The 20,264-nt window shown below is 40.3% G+C and overlaps 1 protein-coding gene across 1 annotated transcript; it reads left to right on the forward strand.

Annotated features, from left to right (window-relative positions):
* Positions 1–17,037: 17,037 nt before the first annotated feature.
* Positions 17,038–17,436, forward strand: LOC147641194 (meiotically up-regulated gene 117 protein-like). The gene has a single exon (XM_086811894.1). The coding sequence runs from the start codon at positions 17,038–17,040 to the stop codon at positions 17,434–17,436; it is 399 nt and encodes a 132-aa protein (XP_086668020.1).
* The last annotated feature ends 2,828 nt before the right edge of the window (positions 17,437–20,264 follow it).

Here is a 20,264-nt window from a genome sequence, read left to right on the forward strand (position 1 = left end):
CACACATGCATGTGCACCCACATTTTCACGTGCATGTACACTCCACCCCTATTTGCACTATGCATGTACACTTGTTTCCACACATTCACCCGCGCGTGCATACACATCGCCCTTCGTACACACCACATGTGCACGCACACCTTGAATTCATGCACGAGCAATCCCATTTACACAATTGCACCCCATATTTCCATTTACACATTTGCACAGTACGCACCTCGTGTGCATGCACACATGCTCCCATTCACATTACACATGTATACACATTTACACGTACCTGAGTTCACTCTTTCACATTCACTCCTATAGACATAATTGCACTCATAACGTGTGCACACATTTGCTCATGAAAACATGTGCACCACACCCCTATATGAACCACTCATGCACGTGTACCCTATTCACGTATCTCCATATACACATGCATGTGCATACACCCTCGCATTTTGTGCACACATGCCACCTATTTGTGCATAAATGTTTCCCCCACATATTCCCATTTGAACTTTTGCATGTGCACACACCTCGTGTGCGCCCATTGCACATAGGTTCAGACATTTGCATGTGCACCCATGTGTTTGTGCTTGCACACATTTTCCCCACATTCCCTTTTGCACTTTCGTACACATGACACATCATACGCTTGCACCCGTATTTTCTCACGTGCCACCCTGTGCATGCACCCTAATTTATGCACGTGTCCATACCCCATGCATACACTCACATGTGCACACAGCTTCCATGCACACCTGCCCGCCCGCACACGAGTCACAAACACATACACACATCATGCTTCATCACATGTTCACACACATGAGACACACATACATACACACATCACAAACACACATATAAACACACATGCACACATGCACACAAACACACATGCACACATGCACACAAGGGTGTATGTAAGATAAGATGAAGCTAAAAGATAAGATAGAGCTAAAGGTAATGTCCATGGCATTATAATTAGTATTGCTATTAAATTTATTAGAGCGTAGAGAGCCATAATCAAGCTAGGATGGAAGATATAAACCAAGAAGAAGCACAAAAAATAGGGTTGAGTTAATGCAAGGATATCTAAAATATTCTAGACCTTTGTATAATACATGTGATATAATGCATTGTTTGAAATGTTATTTTAAGATAACTTTATGTACCAATCATCCAAGTAATATTCAACATGTTTGCTCACGTGCCAAGCTTATGAAATTATAGAGTTTTCTTAGCTCGATGATACATTCTTCTTATATTAGACTTAGCTCTATTGTGGATTTTGTACACATGCATAAATTCACTTCTTTTGTACAAGTCAAGACAACCATAAGCCTTATAGCTTGATGGATTTACTAATTTTTACCTACCATTTCATCAAGAAGAAGAAAACACACATAGCATAGATTTCTTATCATCATGAAATATATACATCATTTTATGATATGGAAGTAGAGAGGCCACATCCTTAACTTCATTAAGTTCCAAAGGTGTTGTTTAGATTTGTGCTTGTTGATAGCGCCTTTGCAAGTTATTAAAAAAAACTAACTTTACCAATGCACTTATAGCTTGACACATAATGCTTGATAAAACCTCAAACAATCACTTAGTTTGCACAATGTATGCTAATAATGATTTTAAGAGAACTATTAAAGCAAATACTCATTTGCTCAAAATCTTAAGAGAACTATTAAAGCAAGAACTTGTTTGCTCAAAGTCTTAATTTTTCAAAAGATAATAACACTCTAATGAGAATTGTCTCATGGAGGCTCCTCACCAGTAACCTCTCCTTCAAAGTTTGAACCTAGTGAAAAGAGATCGTCACTTGGAAGGACCAAGAGCCACACCCACATGAGGCTACAAAACCCAAGGCAAAAATTCCTATGGCAAACAATTATGACTGTTTACCATAGGATATCCCAATGAAGCTGCTACAAGATATTCGGACCAAGATTATATTACAAAACTATCAAGCACCATGCCCACTCTCCTAGTATCATCTAAGACCCACGTTCACCCCACCCTCATGCACCCATGTTTGTGTTTTCTCCTCAAACTCAACTCCTAACCTAGTAGGCTCAGCTTTTGCCCCTACACCTATGGTCTCTTCTTTGACTCCAAGTTGTTTTCCTCCACCCCCAAGCTCATGTGAAGATACCTACAACCATTCCTACCCAAACATGCATCCATCTAGCTATACAATGATTTAAAGGAGAACATAAGTAAGATAGTGGGAAGAAGATCACAAGAGCTCACTGAAAAATTACCTTATATACAAGTGATGTTAGTGTTCACACTTGGCAAGCCATGAATTAATAGTAGTCCACACTATGTATAACCTCAAGCATATACTTTCCCATTTGGTATGAGTAGAGAGTAAGGCCACTTTAGATATTCTAGCATCATGTTACAAAAGATAAGCTTTTGCTAGAAAAAAATAGATGAAAGTAGGACAAGCATAGCCATGCTAGGGTCTACCTCTAAAGGGTCCTCAAGTATTTTCGACTGTTTTCTTCTATTATGTTTGAACGTATGTCTCAGGGGTGTTTTGAGACAAGGTCTAACTTTGTTTTTGTGAAGAAGATTGAGAGTTCAAAACCTGAATATGTGTTGGGATTAATGAGATTTTATGATACGGAGCTTTGTTTATGTTATTTTGATTGATTTTATTGAGATAGAAAAACTATGGTTGTATGTCTGATATCATGGGAATCAGAACTAACTCATAGCTGGATCAGTCATCTTTAGTTGAGAGGATTCGGTGCCAGATAGGATTAGAGGGTGTTAGCTACAATCAATTGTGCATCAAGGGTGATCAGTTGAAGAAGTAGAAGGAATGATGTGATCATTTTGGGTTGAAGGGAAGTAATTTTGAGTCAAGTCTGACAGTCAAAAGACTGACAGTAGTCAGCAGTCAATGGTTAGCTCTAAGCAGTCAGACAATCGGGTTTGTGGATTGTTTGGTCATTTAGAGTCAGCTGTGCTGCTGTGAGTTGGTTGGAATTAGATGAGTGTCTATAGGGTTGGATCCTTGTGTGGTTTGAGTGTTGTGAGGGTCTAAAAGGTATCAAATGACAGAGAGAAAAGAAAGACTGATCCAGTTGAATCAGCTAGGTCTGATTCAGGTAGCTGATCCATTTTAGCTAGATACAGTCAGGTAAGTGTCAGTTTGCAGTCAACAGAGAGTTTTTTATGTGATATCTATTGGAGAGAAGAGAGTGAGTGGAGTGAGTCAGTTTGCAGTTAGAGAGATTTTTTTACGATATCTATTGGAGAGAAGAGAGTGAGTGAAGTGACTACAACGAAGAGGCTACCTAAAGGAGGTCTTTCAAATTTCAAAGGTTGTAGAGTGAAGTTCAGCGTAGGTGAAATTGGATAAGTCAGAGCAGAGAATGTGCCAATGATAAGAGAATCATCAAGGAGGTGGTTTCACTAGAGTCTCTATGTCGTGTCTCTATTAGAGACTTGACTTAGTCTAATTCTTATTCAATTACAGCTATCACTGAATCCTGGTTTGTGTGTGTTCGGGGAAAGACCTACAATTTGTGGTTATAGATTTGAATTTGTGGGTAAAGTTAACGCTTGGGAGAGTAGTCATTGGGGTCTACCTGTGAAGGATCCTCAAGTTGTTTTTAGTGTTTTCTTCTATTATGTTTGAACCCATGTCAAAGGCCTATTAAGACAAGGTCTGGCTTTTGAGGTAGGTAAAAGTGATCAAATGAAGAAATATTTCACTGTGGGCCATGTGGATCCATGTGTGAAGATATATTTGAGTTAATTGAGGCAAGTGAAATTGATCAAATAAAGAAGTCTTTCACTGTGGGCCATGTGGATCCATGTGTTTTTCTTGGTCAGGAGAGCTTGGACGAGGTTGAGTACGCTTCACAAGGTGTGGAGAGTCTTAAAGAGATGCCCAAGGTCTTGAAGCTAAAGATACAGGAAAAGAGGAGTGAAGAGACTAAAGTGTTTGAAGTTGTTGTTGGGAGGGATGGGAGTGATGTGAGTGTGGACATGGCTGACCGGTGCCATTTGGATTTTCCTTCTTCATGTGATATTGATTATTTGCCTTCATTGTGGATAGTTTAGGAGATGATTCCTTTGAAAGAGAAAATATGGAAGGTGTTTCCTCTGAGTTTGCTGAGCACGAGGATGTGTGTGGCATAATGGTTGACTCATGCGGGCCATATTTTGTGTGTAAGGATGATGCTAGAGATGCTATGGTTTGTTCAAGTGAAGAGTTTGCAAGTGCACGTCATGTTGGATTGTCAAGTGTTGCAGGCAAAAAGCATAAAGGATTTGTTTTTGTTTAATAATGGTAATGCATACAGTGGTGTGAGTACTTATAAGGATTTGCACAGGTATAAAAAGAGCAGGTGATTGGCCATGATGTAGAGGAAAATTTGGGTGATTTTTTACAAGGATTTGTGCCTCAGTTTGGAAAGATAATGCCACTTGACCCTCAAGGATGGGTTATAACAAAGTTTCTTTATGCATAGTAATTGTTTTTATAGTGGCATTATGGCATATGGTCTTGGAAAGATGGAGATTGAGGTCGGAAAGAAGGTGAGAGTTGCATAAGTTTCGGTGATCCAGGTAATAAGGTATAAAAACATGAATGTGGTCATCTAAGGGGTTGGGGCAATACGCGAGAGGGATCCAGAGCACCAATCAAACATGATGTATAAATAAAAGAAGTGTATATATGATGATGTGTAGTGGATCCTTAATGGAAAAACTACACGTGGCAAGCAAGTGGATAAGCACACGTCCAAAAAATGAAAAAGGAAAGTGTATGATGGGCTTATGAGGGGGAATTGAGAAGATTTTCAAGAAGGGAGAGAAGCAAGAGACGGAAGAGAGTGAGTGAAGTGACTACAATGAAGGGGCTACTTGACGAAAGTCTTTCAAATTTTGAAGGTTGCAGAGTGAAGTTCAGCACATCAGAGGTGAAATTGGATAACTAAGAGCAGAGAATGTGCTGAGGATCAGAGAATCATCAAGGAGGTGGTTTCCCTAGAGTCTCTGTCTGGCATCTCCATTAGAGACTTGACTTAGTCTAATTATTGTTCTCAGTTGCATTTGTCAATTAGCTAAATGCTAGTTTGTGTGTGTTTAGGAAAGACCTTTAGTTTCTGGTTATAGATTTGAATTCGTGGGTAAAGTTGATTCTTGGGAGAGTAGTTGCCGAGGTTTACTTGTGTTGTGAAGGACCCTCAAGTTGTTTTTAGTGTTTTCTTCTGTTATGTTTGAATCCCATGTCTCAAGCGCACTGAGACAAGGCCTGGCTTTGTTTTTATGAAGTAGACTGAGAGTTCAAAGATTGAATATGTGTTGGGATTGATGTTATTTTATGATATGGAGATTTTTTTGTGTTATTTTGATTGATTTTATTAAGATATAACAACTACGGGTGTCTTGGGAATCAGAGCACTAACTCATAGTAGCTAAATCACTCATCTTCAGTTGAGAGGATTCGGTGTTAGATAGGATCAGAGGGGTGTCAGCTACAAGGGTGATTAGCTAAAGAGGTAAAAGGGTTGATATGATAATTTTGGGTTGAAGGGAAGTAATTTTGAGTCAAGTCTGACACTCAAAAGACTCACGTAAGTAGTCGACAGTCAGCCTACTATTAGCACTCAGATAGTCAGGTTTGTGGGTTGATTGGTCATTCAGATTGAGGTCCGAGTTGGTTGCAATAAGCTGAGTGTCTATAGGGTTGGATCCCTATGTGGTTTGAGTGTTGTGAGAGTGTAAAGGTATCAGATGACACCACAGAGAAAAGAAAATCTTATCCAGCTAAATCAGCTAGGTTTGATTCAGGTAGCCGAGTTTGTTTTAGTCAGATACAGTTAGATAGGTGTCAGCTGTAGTGGTATCTATTTGATGCGATATCTATTTGAGATAAGAGCAGCCTAAGGATCAGAGAGAGTTGGCGGAAAAGTAAGAGAGTTTCTAATTTAGTTAAGGCAATTGCATCTGCCTCAGTTAGCTGAATCAATATCCATGAAGATCAGTCTCAGTAGAGGGGCAATGGAGCATCGTGTTCATTGAGGTTCTGCCTCAGTAGTTGAATCAATATCCATGAAGATCAGTCAGACATGAGTCAGTAGAGGGGCAATGGAGCATCATGTTCATTGAGGTTCTGGGGGTTAAGGGTTTGAGGTTAGCTGAAGCTAGAGGACTATAAAAGAGCCTTGAGGACTCATTTCAAATCGGAGTCAGTGTCAGTCTTCTGAATTAGTTTACAGTCAGTTGTGTGCCTAATTGGGAAGGATTCTGGTCAATTGGTTGTCAGAGGAGGTCAGCTCGAGTATGTAGGTGGAATATTAGAGGTGTTGGAGGTCAAAATTGACTTGGGAGAATAGATGGAGAAGTCAGCCAAGTTGGATTGAGGTGTGTATAGGTGTCCGAAGAAGGTGTCGGGCTAAATGATTGAGGATAGCAACAAAGTTCATTAGTGCCCTACGAGCTGGGATTTTAGTGTTTCGAGAATTTCGATCCCTTTAGATTGTCTTCTTGTGTGCTTGTTTTGGTGGTGTTATATAGAGGCCATCATCCAATAACCTCTCGCTAAGCTCACAATGTGACCCTAGAGACATGAGACCACATAATACGTAAGCTTGGAGACGTGAGTCTAGAGGTGTGAACCTGGAGAGACATGAACCTAGACACGTGTCTAGCACAAAAAAAAAAGAACTTATTTGAAACCATTTTCAAACTTGCACCAAAAATACTAAGGACCTTGGACCTTTTTAAGTCTAGAGGTGTGAACTAGAGACATGAACTTCGACACATGCCTAGCACACAAAAAAAAGAACTTATCTGAAACCATTTTCAAACCTACACTAAAAACACTAAGGAACTTGGATGTAAACTCAATCTGGATTAGAAACAATAATACAATAAATTATAGTACATCAAACCTCACCTCCACAAACCCACCAAGCCTTTGATCCTAGTAAACCTCCACTAACATCTAATAGAGTGCTCCCTAGTTAAGAAGGCTATATTCCTTCAGATCCACCTCAAGCCATGCCAAGGAAATGAGCCAATGAAACACAAGTAGAGGAACAATAGATCCCCTTGAAAACAGGAACCATCTCAAGTCTTCAACCTTCAGATTCACCAACTTCTCTGTAAATAGTGTCTTAAACTTTATGAAGCAGGCATTCAACTACCCTATTTGTGGATGTAGGTCCAACGAAGTGTAGGAGTAGGACTAGGAGCCTTAAGATTCACTCCCACATAGGAAACGATCAAACCATGTTAGATGCCAACATGTTTCAAACATTTGGTATCGATCCTGAGTTGGGTTTATCCCAAGGAAACCATGACCGACAACAAGCAACCCAACAATCATATAGTTATGGAAAATAGGATATGTCTCTTTTGCTGGTACCACCACGGATATGTGTTCCTCAGTACACCCACAATAACTGCACATAGGGTAAGTAGGAGCTTGCTCTCCATAAGATAGAAGTGTCTTTACCACGGAACCAAGTTCTTGCTCATGTTCTCCGTTTGGATAAGGAACATGGAACCTAGAGAAAGGATAAAGAGATAATGTTTGGGACTACCTCAATATAGAGGGATCTACACAAGCATTTACAAAACATGTCCTCAGTTGCATAGAAAGCCTATAACCTCAAATTTAGGCTACTAGAGGAAAAGTGTTTCTAGAAATTGTACAACCCAACCCCATAGGGCAAGAATCCCATACACTAAAACAGGGTATTCACGCAACCTCCTCGTTTATGTGACCGCACATGAGCATATACAAGACATGTTGAGGGATGATGTTTGAAATGGGAAGGGGGTTACAACAACTAACATAGCACCTAGAGGCCTAGAGTTGGGAAAAACCAAACTAATCCACATCTCAAGGATAGGAAGGGGGGTTACAACTAAGATAGCACCTAGACAATACAATTTAACCTCCCCTTAGTGACGGGTCAAAAATGATGCATTTTTAACCTGGCGTTGTTTAAGAAATGATGGTCATTATTTAAGCGACGGAAGATTTTTGAGAAAAAAAGTCATCTTATATGTGACACACTCTGGCATCACATGGGACGTCACATAAAGGTGGTTTTTATGCGTCGCTTATATGACATCTGTAAAATGACGCTTGCAAACTAAGTTTTTGCAATGGTGCCTCTTAGGCAATGCCCACATGTTAAAAAAAAACATAAAACGTATCGTTCCCACAAAATTGCAGCAGTAACAGCATGTGTGTGTGTGTGTGTGTGTGTGTAGAGAGAGAGAGAGAGAAGATTTCCACCACCACATCACCCGCTCTCAAGCCACTGATTGGCCACATCTCACCTCCAATTTGGCCACGCCCGCTTGTGAGCCTCCTGTGCCAGGTTAGTGGGTGAGAGAGAGAGAGAGAGAGAGAGAGAGAGAGAGAGAGAGAGAGAGAGAGAGAGAGAGAGAGAGAGAGAGAGAGAGAGAGAGAGAGGTATGTGTGTGTGTAAGAGAGAGAGAGAGAGAGAGGTATGTGTGTGTGTGTGTAAGAGAGAGAGAGGAGAGAGAGAGAGAGGAGTGCAGGGTGTGTGTGTGTGTGTGTAAAAGAGAGAGAGAGAGAGAGAGAGAGAGAGAGAGAGAGAGAGAGAGAGAGAGAAAGAAAGTTATATTAAACATCTTCAAAAGACCCAGTGGGTACAATAGTGTCCATGTGGTACAAAAGAGAATAACAAACTAGAGCTATGACTTGGGAATGTCAAATCCAAGCCATATGATACAAAGTGGGACCATCATCATCATCATACAACCAATGGAGCTAACTCCCTGGTAGGGGGAGGGGGACATTAAGGATATCTAGCATGGGGTTATCCTGTAGAAGGCCCAATAGTTCCACCGGGTGTGGGAAGGTGGCTGTGCTTCTCGAAGATCTCCTTAAGCTGGGGATGATGTCTGTGTTGCTGGCGAGGTTTAGGGAGTCTGAGACATCAGGCCTGAGACACATGGTGCCAGTGGGGGGGCTAGCAGTAGGTGGTTGGCTGGTGGATGGGTATGTGGCTATGGAAGAGGTGTTTAAAATTGTGGTGAGGTGTGTACGATTGTGGTGAGGTGTGTGTGTGTGTGTGTGTGTGTGTGTGTGTGTGTGTGTGTGTGTGTGTGTGTGTGTGTGTGTGTGTGTGTGTATGTGAGAGAGAGAGAGAGAGAGAGAGAGAGAGAGGAAAGAGCGATGTGTATGTGTGTGTGTGTGTGTGTGTGTGTGTGTGTGTGTGTGTGTGTGTGTGTGTGTATGTGTGAGAGAGAGAGAGAGAGAGAGAGAGAAGAGAGAGCGATGTGTGCGTGAAAGAAAGAAAGAAAGTTATATTAACATCTGCACAGGCCAAATGACCTATGAGGCCAAAAAGGAATACACCAACCTAATTTGAGTACATCATCCAGGATACAAATTAAAATAAAAATGAATGAAATTGAGCATAAATATGGAACTAATAGGGGGGAGCTAAGGCTGGTTATGATCTACGATATAAGGCTATATCAAATCTAATACAAGATAGCGTTGATACAAGAGGGGGGAGGTGTGGGTTCATCTAGATGCAAATACATGTACAGGATCATCATCCAATAATCTCCCAATATTGGATGATGATACATGTACAAAATCTAAAAAGATGTAGGGGAGAAGAGATCTTAAGCTCTTGCAAGCACACACACACTCACACAAACCCTAGAAGAGAATACAAGGTGAGAGGCTGAAAATTCTTCTTCTTCTTCACACAACAAAAGGGGTCTACAAAAGAAGATAAAGTGACTAACACACATAATAGAGTATATAATACAAGCAGTCTATACTATGAACACGCTAAGAGGAGTGGGTAGGTGTGGACTAGTTGGTGTAGTCTAGCTATTATAGAATCTCTGGTGAAGATATGTCGGTGCTAGCTACCAAACCCACCAGTGATGTAAATATCGAATGGTCATACAGGCGCCTCGTGAGTGTCAGCTCATGTGTGTTGAGCTTGACATCTCAACACTCCCCCTCAAGATCAACTCCAGCTCATGAAATCCAAGCATATCTCGAAATCTGCGGAGTTTCTTAGCTCCCAAGGCCTTTGTGAAGATGTCAATGACCGAATCTTGTGTACTGACGTAGGCAATTCAATGTCACTCGCCAAGACTCTCTCCCTGATGAAATGGTAATGTACCTCAATGTGTTTCATCCACGCATGGAAAATTGGGTTCTTGGCGAACTGTATTCTACTAATATTGTCACAATATATGACAACCTTTCTCTCCACGTGCAAGCCCAAATCAACAAAGTAGCTTGCGTAACCAAGATACGCCACACACGCTGCCACCATAGCTCCTTTGTACTTGACAAGGCAACTGTGGGCTACTTCTTGTTGCCCATGTCATATCATCACTCCCCACCAATGAAAACATAAATCCATTGGTAGATCTCCTGTCTGAAATGCTACCTGCCCAGCCTGCATCTGTGTACCCATATAACTCCAATGGTACACCTGCTACATAAAACAATGCATAATCAACAGTGGCCCTTAAATACCAAAGTGTGCGTCACACACTATCAAGATGTGGTTTGTGCGGAACCTGCATAAACTGGCTCTCTAAGCCAATAGTGTAACTCAAATTTGGCCTATTGATTGTGACATACATCAAACTCCCTACAATCTTCTTGTACATAGTGGGATCCTCCAACACATAACCTACATCCACACTAGGCTTGCCATTTTGATCTAATGGCACCGAGATTGACTTACAATCAGCCATCCCGTACTTAGACAACATGTCCAATACATACTATCTCTGTGGTGACAGCCAAATACCATCAAGGTGTGCGAATGACCTCAATTTCCAAAAAGTAGCATAGATCTCCCAAATCCTTTATCTCAGACTCCTTTTGAGAAGACTTTTCACATGCTCAATCTCATCCAAGTTGTCACCCCCAACAATAAGATTATCTACATATATGGTGATGATCACAATACCCTTATCACTTTTGCGCACATACAAAGAGTGATCTGTATCTGCCATATGAAAACCAGTAGTGACAAGATACTCAATAATTTTATCATGCCATGCTCATGGAGCTTGCTTCAGCCCATACAAAGACTTACAAAGCTTACAGACATACTCTGGGTGACCTGTATCCTCAAAACTAGGTGGTTGATCCATATACACTTCTTGCAAGTTGCCATGCAAGAACACATTTTTTACATACATCTAATGTAAAAACTAGCCTTTAGCTGCAGCCACTGCAATTATAATACTCACAGTTGCCATCTTTGCAAACAACCGAGGAAAATGTCTCCTTATAATCAATCCCATGTGTCTGCACATCTTTGGCTACCAATCTAGCCTTGTATCTACTTATGCTACCATCACTATTATGTTTCACCTTATACACCCACTTACAGCCAATAGCTTTCTTGCCTTTAGGCAATGGCACCAAATCCGAAGTCTCATTTCCATACAATGCATTCATCTCCTCATCCATAGCTTTCTCCCAACACACATTTCTCCCAACACACATTTTCAATAGCCTCATCAAAACATGTGGGTTCTATAGCTTTCTCCCAACACACATTTCCAATAGCCTCATCAAAACATGTGGGTTCTATAGCCTGCATAACATCCATAGCTTTCTCCCAACACACATTTCCAGTAGCCTCATCAAAACATGTGGGTTCTATAGCCTGCATAACTTTTGCCATATAAGTATAGTGATGTGCCACATAACCATCATAAGTCAACCTCTACATAGGGTTTTTGAATCTTCCAAATCTTCGTGACTTTGCATTCATGGTTTCCATAGCCTTCTTCACACTAGGTGTCCTCATTGTGCTAGAATCCCAAGCTCCTCATCAAGGCTCATCTCTGAGCCACTAGACTCTCATTAATAAGAGAATGCCCTACAAAATATCACACACCAAGGGGCTTAACCACTTTCTCTTTTCCTTTATGTGATGTACCAACAACATTTCCAGGACTGGTATTATAACATAGCTTGCCACTCCATGGTCTATCAACAGAACTGCTAGATGAGGACTCTCCTGGTCCAGTCAATGACTATAATTGCTGACTTGAATTCTTTGCAATCACGTTTCCACTTACATCGACCCCGACGATGACGTCTTTTTTAGTAGCATACCAGCTACTTATCTCATCAAATACAATATCCATGCTTACCCTCAATTCACGTGTAGCAGGATTATAGCATCTATATCCCTTTTGCTCAAGGGAATACCTAATAAACACAAATTTTGTTTGCCTTTGGATCCAGCTTAGTACACAACTCATCTGGCACATGCACATATGTAATACAGCCAAAAACTTTCAAGTGAGATAAATCACGTTTCTTGCCACCAGTAAACTTCTCCTCTTGCATTACATCATGTATGAGTGCAATAGGAGTCCTGTTCATGATATAAAATGCTATAGACATAGGCTCAGCCCAATAGCTATGTGGCATATTCTTCTCTACCCATCAATGCTCGTGCTATCTCTGCAATGTGCCTATTTTTTTGCTCAACTCCATTTTTCCAGGGAGTGTATCTACATGTAAATTGTTTATGAATGCCATTCTTTCGCAAGAATTCAGAGAACTCATTGGAGAAGTATTCTCCCTCTCCATCTGACCTTAGGCACTTCACATGCTTTTCTGTATGTTTTTTAGCCATCACTCTGAAATTCTAAAAATGAGTGAACACTTCACTCTTTTCCTTCATAAAATACACCCACACTTTCCTCATGTGGTCATCAATGAATGTTACGTAGTACCTGCAGCCACCCATAGACATAGTCTTCGCACAAGACCCCATACATCTGAATGCACAACATCTAGTACATTCCTACTCACATTTCTATCATGTGGAAGTATATGCTTTGTTTGCTTTCCAAATTGGCATGCTTCACATACTTTCTGCATACCTTCAACCTTAAACTTAGGAAGCCCTATCACATTTACATTTATATGCCCAATTCTCTTATGCTAAATGTTTGTATCTAGAACAACTTATGAACCATTTGCAAACATTGCAGCATGCACTTTAGGCATATTTACATTCAATGTAACATTCTGCCCACTCTGTTGCCTTTTTATGCACTTATGTTTAAAGTCTTCTACATAACAGCCATTAGGTTTAAATCGGATCTACAAACTCTGCTCAATCATCTGGCCAATAGAAACCAGTTTCTTTATAATGTTCGGAACTTGAAGTACATCTGCAAGGTACTTCACCGCAAAACCTAGTCTTTCAAGACTCTTCATTTCCTTGAACTACTCACCATGACTTGTCATGTGGTTTGAAGCACCTGAATCAACATACCGTATATCATCCTTACATGTTACATCATTTTCAAACACAACATTAACCACATGTTACATAACAAACAACCTCTCATTATCCTCATTATTTCTTCTAGAGGATGCATAGTTGTTTTGCTACACCTTTTCCATTTCGCATGTCACTCTACTTCTTATAGCAATCTGCCTACACATGTCTAGGCTTACCACAATAAAAACAACCTCGTGTATCATTATGCTGCCTCTGTCAATTACCACCCACGACCTCTTTGACTCCCACTACCTCTAAAACTGGCCTCTTCCACCGGTGTGTTGTTGTTGCTAATCCTGGGGCTGTTGTTGCTGCTGACCATAATTCTAATTACCTATTCGGCCACCACCTTGGCCACGTCCACGACCTCTACCTCATCCTCTACCTGCACTTGTGTAAAAGGACTGATGCTTTGAACTGTTTTTGTTTTGTGAAGATTATTGATCTTCAGGTCCAATTTCTTCTCGTCAAAGAATTAGCATTGATACCAAATCTATGAAGTTGGGAATGTTCTCCCGAGTTTAAATAGACGTCTTGAATGCCTTGTATTGTGGCCCGAGACCACGTAGACACACTTCCACCTTATCATCATCATCAACACCAATTGATGCAAGGGATTCCACAATGCCCTTGATCTTCAAGGCATAATCATTCACAGACATATTTTTCTTCTCCATAGTATAAAGCTCATTCTTCAACTGAATCTTTCGTGCCTTGGTGTTAGTTTCATACAGCTCTTCACCAAGGTATCCCCCATGACTCCTTAGGTGACTTGGCTCCTGTATATGCCCAATCATAGTGTCCTGTATACTAATAGAAAGCCAATACATGACTTTCCCTTCTCCTTGATTCCAATCCTTGAATTCTTTTACATCTATGCAGTTAGATTAATCTCTGGTACCTCCTCATGTTCACCTTCAATGTAGTCCCAGTAACTTTTTTCCATCAGAAAATTTGTCAATCTAAACCTCCAAGCATGGAAGTTGTTCTTGCCAAGCTTCTCTGCAACAATCTGGTTTATTCCACCATTCGACATCTTGTCTACAACACAAATTTACCAAAAATAGCACTCTTGTTTGACCTGCACAAACTGTTATATTCTATACAGCAGTACTATAATGTACCCAAAATGTCATAATCAATGACCTCAATTTGCATACATACACCCAATGGCAGCTTTGAGACCTCTTTGCAGCAGTACACACAATGTTTGCACAATCAATCGCCCTTCATGTAGTTCCAAAAATAGAGTTCTGTAGAGAATCGAAACTTATCCGCGCAAAGCCCGTGAACGTCTTCGAACTAAAAAACGGAGGTCGAGACGTTGTCTTAAAAATTTACGTCCAACGGACAAAATAGTTGCTCTGTAGCTTTGTTCCCATGAAGAAAGCTCTTCAATCTCGGAGTTTGTTTTCCAGTATTGCCTCCCGAAGAGCTCCCGACAAGGGTGTAGTATCCAACACAAAGGGGGAAGAGTAGATGAAGCTCTTACCCTTGTACCGCTTCTTGTACTTCTCTTACTTGCCGCTCAGACCCTAGCATGAACCAAGCTCTGATACTATGAAAAAGATGCAAGGGAGAAGAGAGCTTGAGCTCTTGCAAATGCGCACACACACTCACACAAACCTTAGAAGAGAACATACAAGGTGAGAGGCTGAAAATTCTTCTTCTTCTTCACACAACAAAAGAGGTTTACAAAGAAGATAAAGTGACTAACACACATAATAGAATATATACAAGCGGTCCATAATGTGAACACGCTAAGAGGAGTGGGTAGGTGTAGATTAGTCGATGTAGTCCAATTGTAGAATCTCAGGTGAAGATATGTCGTTGCCAACTACCAAACCCGCCAGTGATGTAAATGTCAAATGGTCATATAGGCGCCTCGTGAGTGTCAGGCTTCAGCTCATGTTGAGCTTGACATCTCAAAAAGATCATCATCCAATAATCTCCCAAATAGGGAGGTCATGGTAGGGAGACTGAGCTGGTGCAAGAAGATCCCCTTGTGCTGGGAGACGATGGCCATAATCCTCCCGTGTTATCGTGGTGGCCTACTGCCACCACTGCCACCACTGCCACCACTGCCACCACTAGTGTCTAGCCCATAATAAAGACTCCCTGTGGCTACGTAGATCCAGGAGGAAGAGTCTAAAACATCGCTGATCTAAGAAATCCATGATCCGAGATATTGGCCCAAAACCCTCATGGAAGAGGTAGTGGCATCTTCCCGTGATCTCATGGTACACTGGACATATGTATATATATTGCTCCTCTATCTCTGCCTCCATGTTGCACAATTGGCAGAAGCGATCCTCTAGGGCCTCCTCGCTGGGCCATATTTGTCTACTATTACATGGCGGAGGCTAGATGAGTGTGGGATATATATATATATAGATGCATGGAAGATGTGTGTGTGTCTGTGTCTGAGAGAGAGAGAGAGAGAGAGAGTGTGTGTGTGTGTGTGTGTGTGTGTTTAGAAAGAGAAATAATAGATCTTGAGTAAGCATATACATTAGCAATATATTGAATACGATTAGTGCATAGGCACTAGGTTGATTTACATAGAGTCATAGTATACTATAGTATACATAGAGTCATAGTATACTAGGTTGATTTACATGGCGGAGGCTAGATGAGTGTGGGATATATATATATATATATATATATATATATATATATATATATATATATATATAGATGCATGGAAGATGTGTGTGTGTCTGTGTCTGAGAGAGAGAGAGAGAGAGAGAGTGTGTGTGTGTGTGTGTGTGTTTAGAAAGAGAAATAATAGATCTTGAGTAAGCATATACATTAGCAATATATTGAATACGATTAGTGCATAGGCACTAGGTTGATTTACATAGAGTCATAGTATACTATGTGGGAAAATCCATCAATGCTAAATCAAAGTAATTGATTTGCATAGGTTTATGTTCTTATTGTTGGAATGTGATCACATAATTTATTGCTTCTTTTGCTAAGTATCACTGATCTCAATCTCTACCTCAAGTTTTTTAGATTCTACCTCAAGTTTTTTAATTCTAAGTTTGTTATGTCTACATAAATGGTGTGCTTTAGGCTGCTCATGGTTCATCTTAGGTTGATTGCTAAAGACAATTGAACAATACAAATGATAAAAGGTACGCTAGGGGTTGTTGGCATGCTGACAAGCTTTGGTGTATGTGTTGAGAATGGTGGGTTTTGCGTAGATGGATATATATATATAGAGAGAGAGAGAGAGAGAGAGAGAGAGAGAGAGAAGATTGAACATAAGCTAAAATCTTTCTCTTCAAAAATCACGTTCTAGCTGGACACACTAACACATGGTGTAGGAAAAGAAGAACAAATCATGTGGAAAAAGATGCGGAAATCTGTACGCTTGCTTTTCCCACATGGGAAGCTGGCGCAATCTGTGGATTATTATATATATAGCAAGCACTGCCGTGCACGCAAGCCTGATTGATTGAATGACAAGACCGCTTCACGACAAGCAGCTGTGATGAGGAAACTTGAAAGAGAGAAAAGAGCTTCTGGGGATGAGTGGCAAAGAGCCGTGCCGGGCACGCAAGCAGCACCTACACGCGAAGCAGCTGGCCTATAAATACTATTGCTGAGGCAGCAGGCTGCAATGAAAGGAAGCTGCTAAACTCGATCTCGCTGATTATCTACGAGTATAAGTAATTATCAGCTCCCTAGAGGCTAGAGTGTTGCCTGCTGCAAGCTGATGGCGCTGCGTTTCAAGCAGCTTCTGGCGGTTGCGTTGATGGCCTGCCTGGTTGCGGCGGAGTCAGGTTTCATGATCAGGGGCGCCTCGGCCTATTCCAACAACTGCTCAGGCTCCGCCCTCTGCAGCTCGGTCAGCCAGAACGATTGCATTACAGCCTACAACCGCTTCGACAGTGGCACCACGTACTCAGCCTACACGTCCCGCGTGTCCGGCCACTGCACGGCCATCTTCCGATGCCAAGGCAGCTACCCCGCCACGACTGGTGCCGACCTCAAGAACGAGTTTTCCCTGATCTACAACGGAGGCGGCTGTGGTAAATGCGGCAGCCACGCTTTCGACGGAGGAAATTGCGAGGCTACCCTCAATTACTGCGCCAGCTGCCAGGACTCCGGTTAAGTTCGTCCAAAGGCTCTTTGCCGCCGCTGCTGCTGCTCGTCGACGACTGACGAATAAGTGCCCGTCGAGCTCTTCACGTGTCTCTTTCTCTTTCTCTCTCTCTCTCTGAGACCGTAAATAATAAACGCTTTGAAGGCTTCTCAGTTCATTATTAATAACAAGCGCTTTTTGCTTTTCAATTAACTCGTGTCCCGAATCTTTAGATTTGTCACTTTTTCTTACGTGTTGCTTAAAGCTTTATGAAATGCTTTACTAAAGAAACTCGGGAATATTTATTGCCAATAATAGTGAAAATTTACAACTCTTTTTTTTTTCCTTTCTTGCTTTGGTCACTATGGTTACATAATTTATCATATCCTTTTCTTATGGTTCCCCCAAATGGGACATCTCATTAGCTCTACCTGTCTTATCATTGAGCATCTTGTCTTTATGACATCCTAAATAATTAAGTCTTTGAAGGCTTACTATTAATAGCATGGCTATTTTTGTGCACTTGACTTTCAACTTAGTTGTTATTATTTATTGTAAAATGCACCATTAAAAAAATTCTCACTAGGCTTGCCTTTTAAGTTTTTTTTAAAAGGAGAAACCCATATTGGTTAACGTACATCAAAGCCATGGAAACCCATGTTAGATTTATGAGAGTAAGAGGAAAAGGGAACTCAAAGAAATCATAGTTCCAGTTAACCTATTTGAGCCAAAAATAGATGAATATATCCCTAAGATGACAGGACCTAGATGAATATATCCCTAAGATGATAGGACCTATCAAACTCTTGTGAAGTGCCACAAAGGCCAACAATCAAACCTTGGCAAAGAAAGTCATTGGGTGGTTACAGGATCAAGGTGCCTAGTTTTGTCCACTCAAGCACCTTGTAAACAGGGAAAAAAAAGGCATTTGTTTACCTTTAGTGGCCAATCTCTCCTGCTAACGAAGGAATTTCCTTTAGTTGGCTAATCTCTCCTAGCTAGCGAAGGGATTTCCTTTCAAGTTCTTTTGTTGGAACATCACATGTAAAGTTGGGAATATAGTTGTGTAATCTGATTAAGCATGAGATAGTCGAAAGTTCTCATTTCCTTAGGTATAAAGTCAATGTATACACCCTGTCCCAAATTTAGACCTGATTCCATAAAATGCTAATATCTTTCACATATAAACTCATATGAGATTCCCACTTTGGACCTTAGATATTCACAAAATATAGAGCTTAACTTGATTTTTTGAGAAAATTTGAAGCTATTTGTCTATTTTCTTTAAATATTTCAAGGTCTTTAAAGTGTTGTAATATATGCCACTATTTTCACCCACAATAACTACCACTTAAAATGCTCAATCTTGTAGATCAAAAGAGTGGTAGATAGTGAGACATTAGTAGAATGTGGTGGTTAGTCAAAATTGCAAATCTAATGGTTAGATTTTTGATGATCTCTTTTCCAAAATTCTTCCAAGATATCAAAAGGCTTGCAAAAATAAATATTAATAATCTAATTAATAAAATTACATTTTTGGTCTATAGGGACTAGTGTACTTGTAATGGTGCATCTATAAAAACAAAATTGGATCACTCTAGGTATAGAAAGATCATTTTTTATCATTTCATATTTTTGATTAATTAGACTAATTTGTATTATTTTAAGTTATATTGGATTAATTTGAGTGAATGTGTATTTTATATTGGTCTCTTGATCTAATTTGAAATACCTTGCTCCCCCTAAATTTTCTCTTCAAGAATTGTCGTAGTCTAGTATAAATTGGACAAAACTGGACACCCTGATCTTATCTTCCCAAAACCCCATTAAGGCAGAAGAAAAATAGCTCAAGGAGCAAGAGGAACATGACCTCCATGTTGTAACCAAAAACTTCAAGGCTTACCAGACAAAAGAGTGCTTTATTCAATTTTAATAAGACAAGCTAATTCCATATGAGATCTCTGTCACTTTAGATTGCAATTTGAAGTTGGTTTAATATCCCAACCATCCAGTACAAATCAATTACCCATGGCTTTATGCAATTTTTGGTGTATTCATGTTTGTAAATCTGTTGTAATTATCATTTAACACTAAAATGGAGTTGTAAAAGGGTAGACACTGACCTTGAGTCTTGAATTGGATCAAGAGGTAAGATTCCCTTCACATCATCACATGAGCACTGCACAAGAAATAGCTAAGTTCAACGGGGAGCAGTTCCATACATGGCAAACAAAGATCATGTATTTGCTCATGAGGAAGAATCTATGGGGGCTAATTGAGGGAAGAGATGAATGTCTAATGGAGAGGGGAGAATGAGTAGAAGAACATAAATGAAAAAGCATTAGGGCTCATTGCACTTAGCTTAAATGATGAAATCATTCACCACATTGCAGGGATACAACAAGCTAAAGATGCATGGGATGAACTTAACAAATTATTTGGCACTCAAGCAAAGAATTCAAAGATAAATCTACTAATGCAATTCTACAAACTTGACATGAAGGAAAGTGAACCTTTAACCACACACTTGAACAAATACAAAAGCATTAAGCAACAACGCGCAGCCATTGGGAAGAAAGTAGAAGATGACGAGGCACTAGCAGTGCTTCTAAAAAGTGTGGACAAAGGAGAATATGAGAACATTATGGCAACCTTAAAGAAGGATACAACAAGCTAAAGATGCATGGGATGAACTTAACAAATTATTTGGCACCCAAGCAAAGAATTCAAAGATAAATCTGCTAATGCAATTCTACAAACTTGACATGAAGGAAAGTGAACCTCTAACCACACACTTGAACAAATACAAAAGAATTAAGCAACAATGCGCAGCCATTGGGAAGAAAGTAGAAGATGAT

This window comes from Cibotium barometz, chromosome 2 (assembly GCF_041138505.1).
Source record: "Cibotium barometz isolate CiBa-2024 chromosome 2, ASM4113850v1, whole genome shotgun sequence".
In the NCBI taxonomy this organism is placed as follows: domain Eukaryota; kingdom Viridiplantae; phylum Streptophyta; class Polypodiopsida; order Cyatheales; family Cibotiaceae; genus Cibotium; species Cibotium barometz.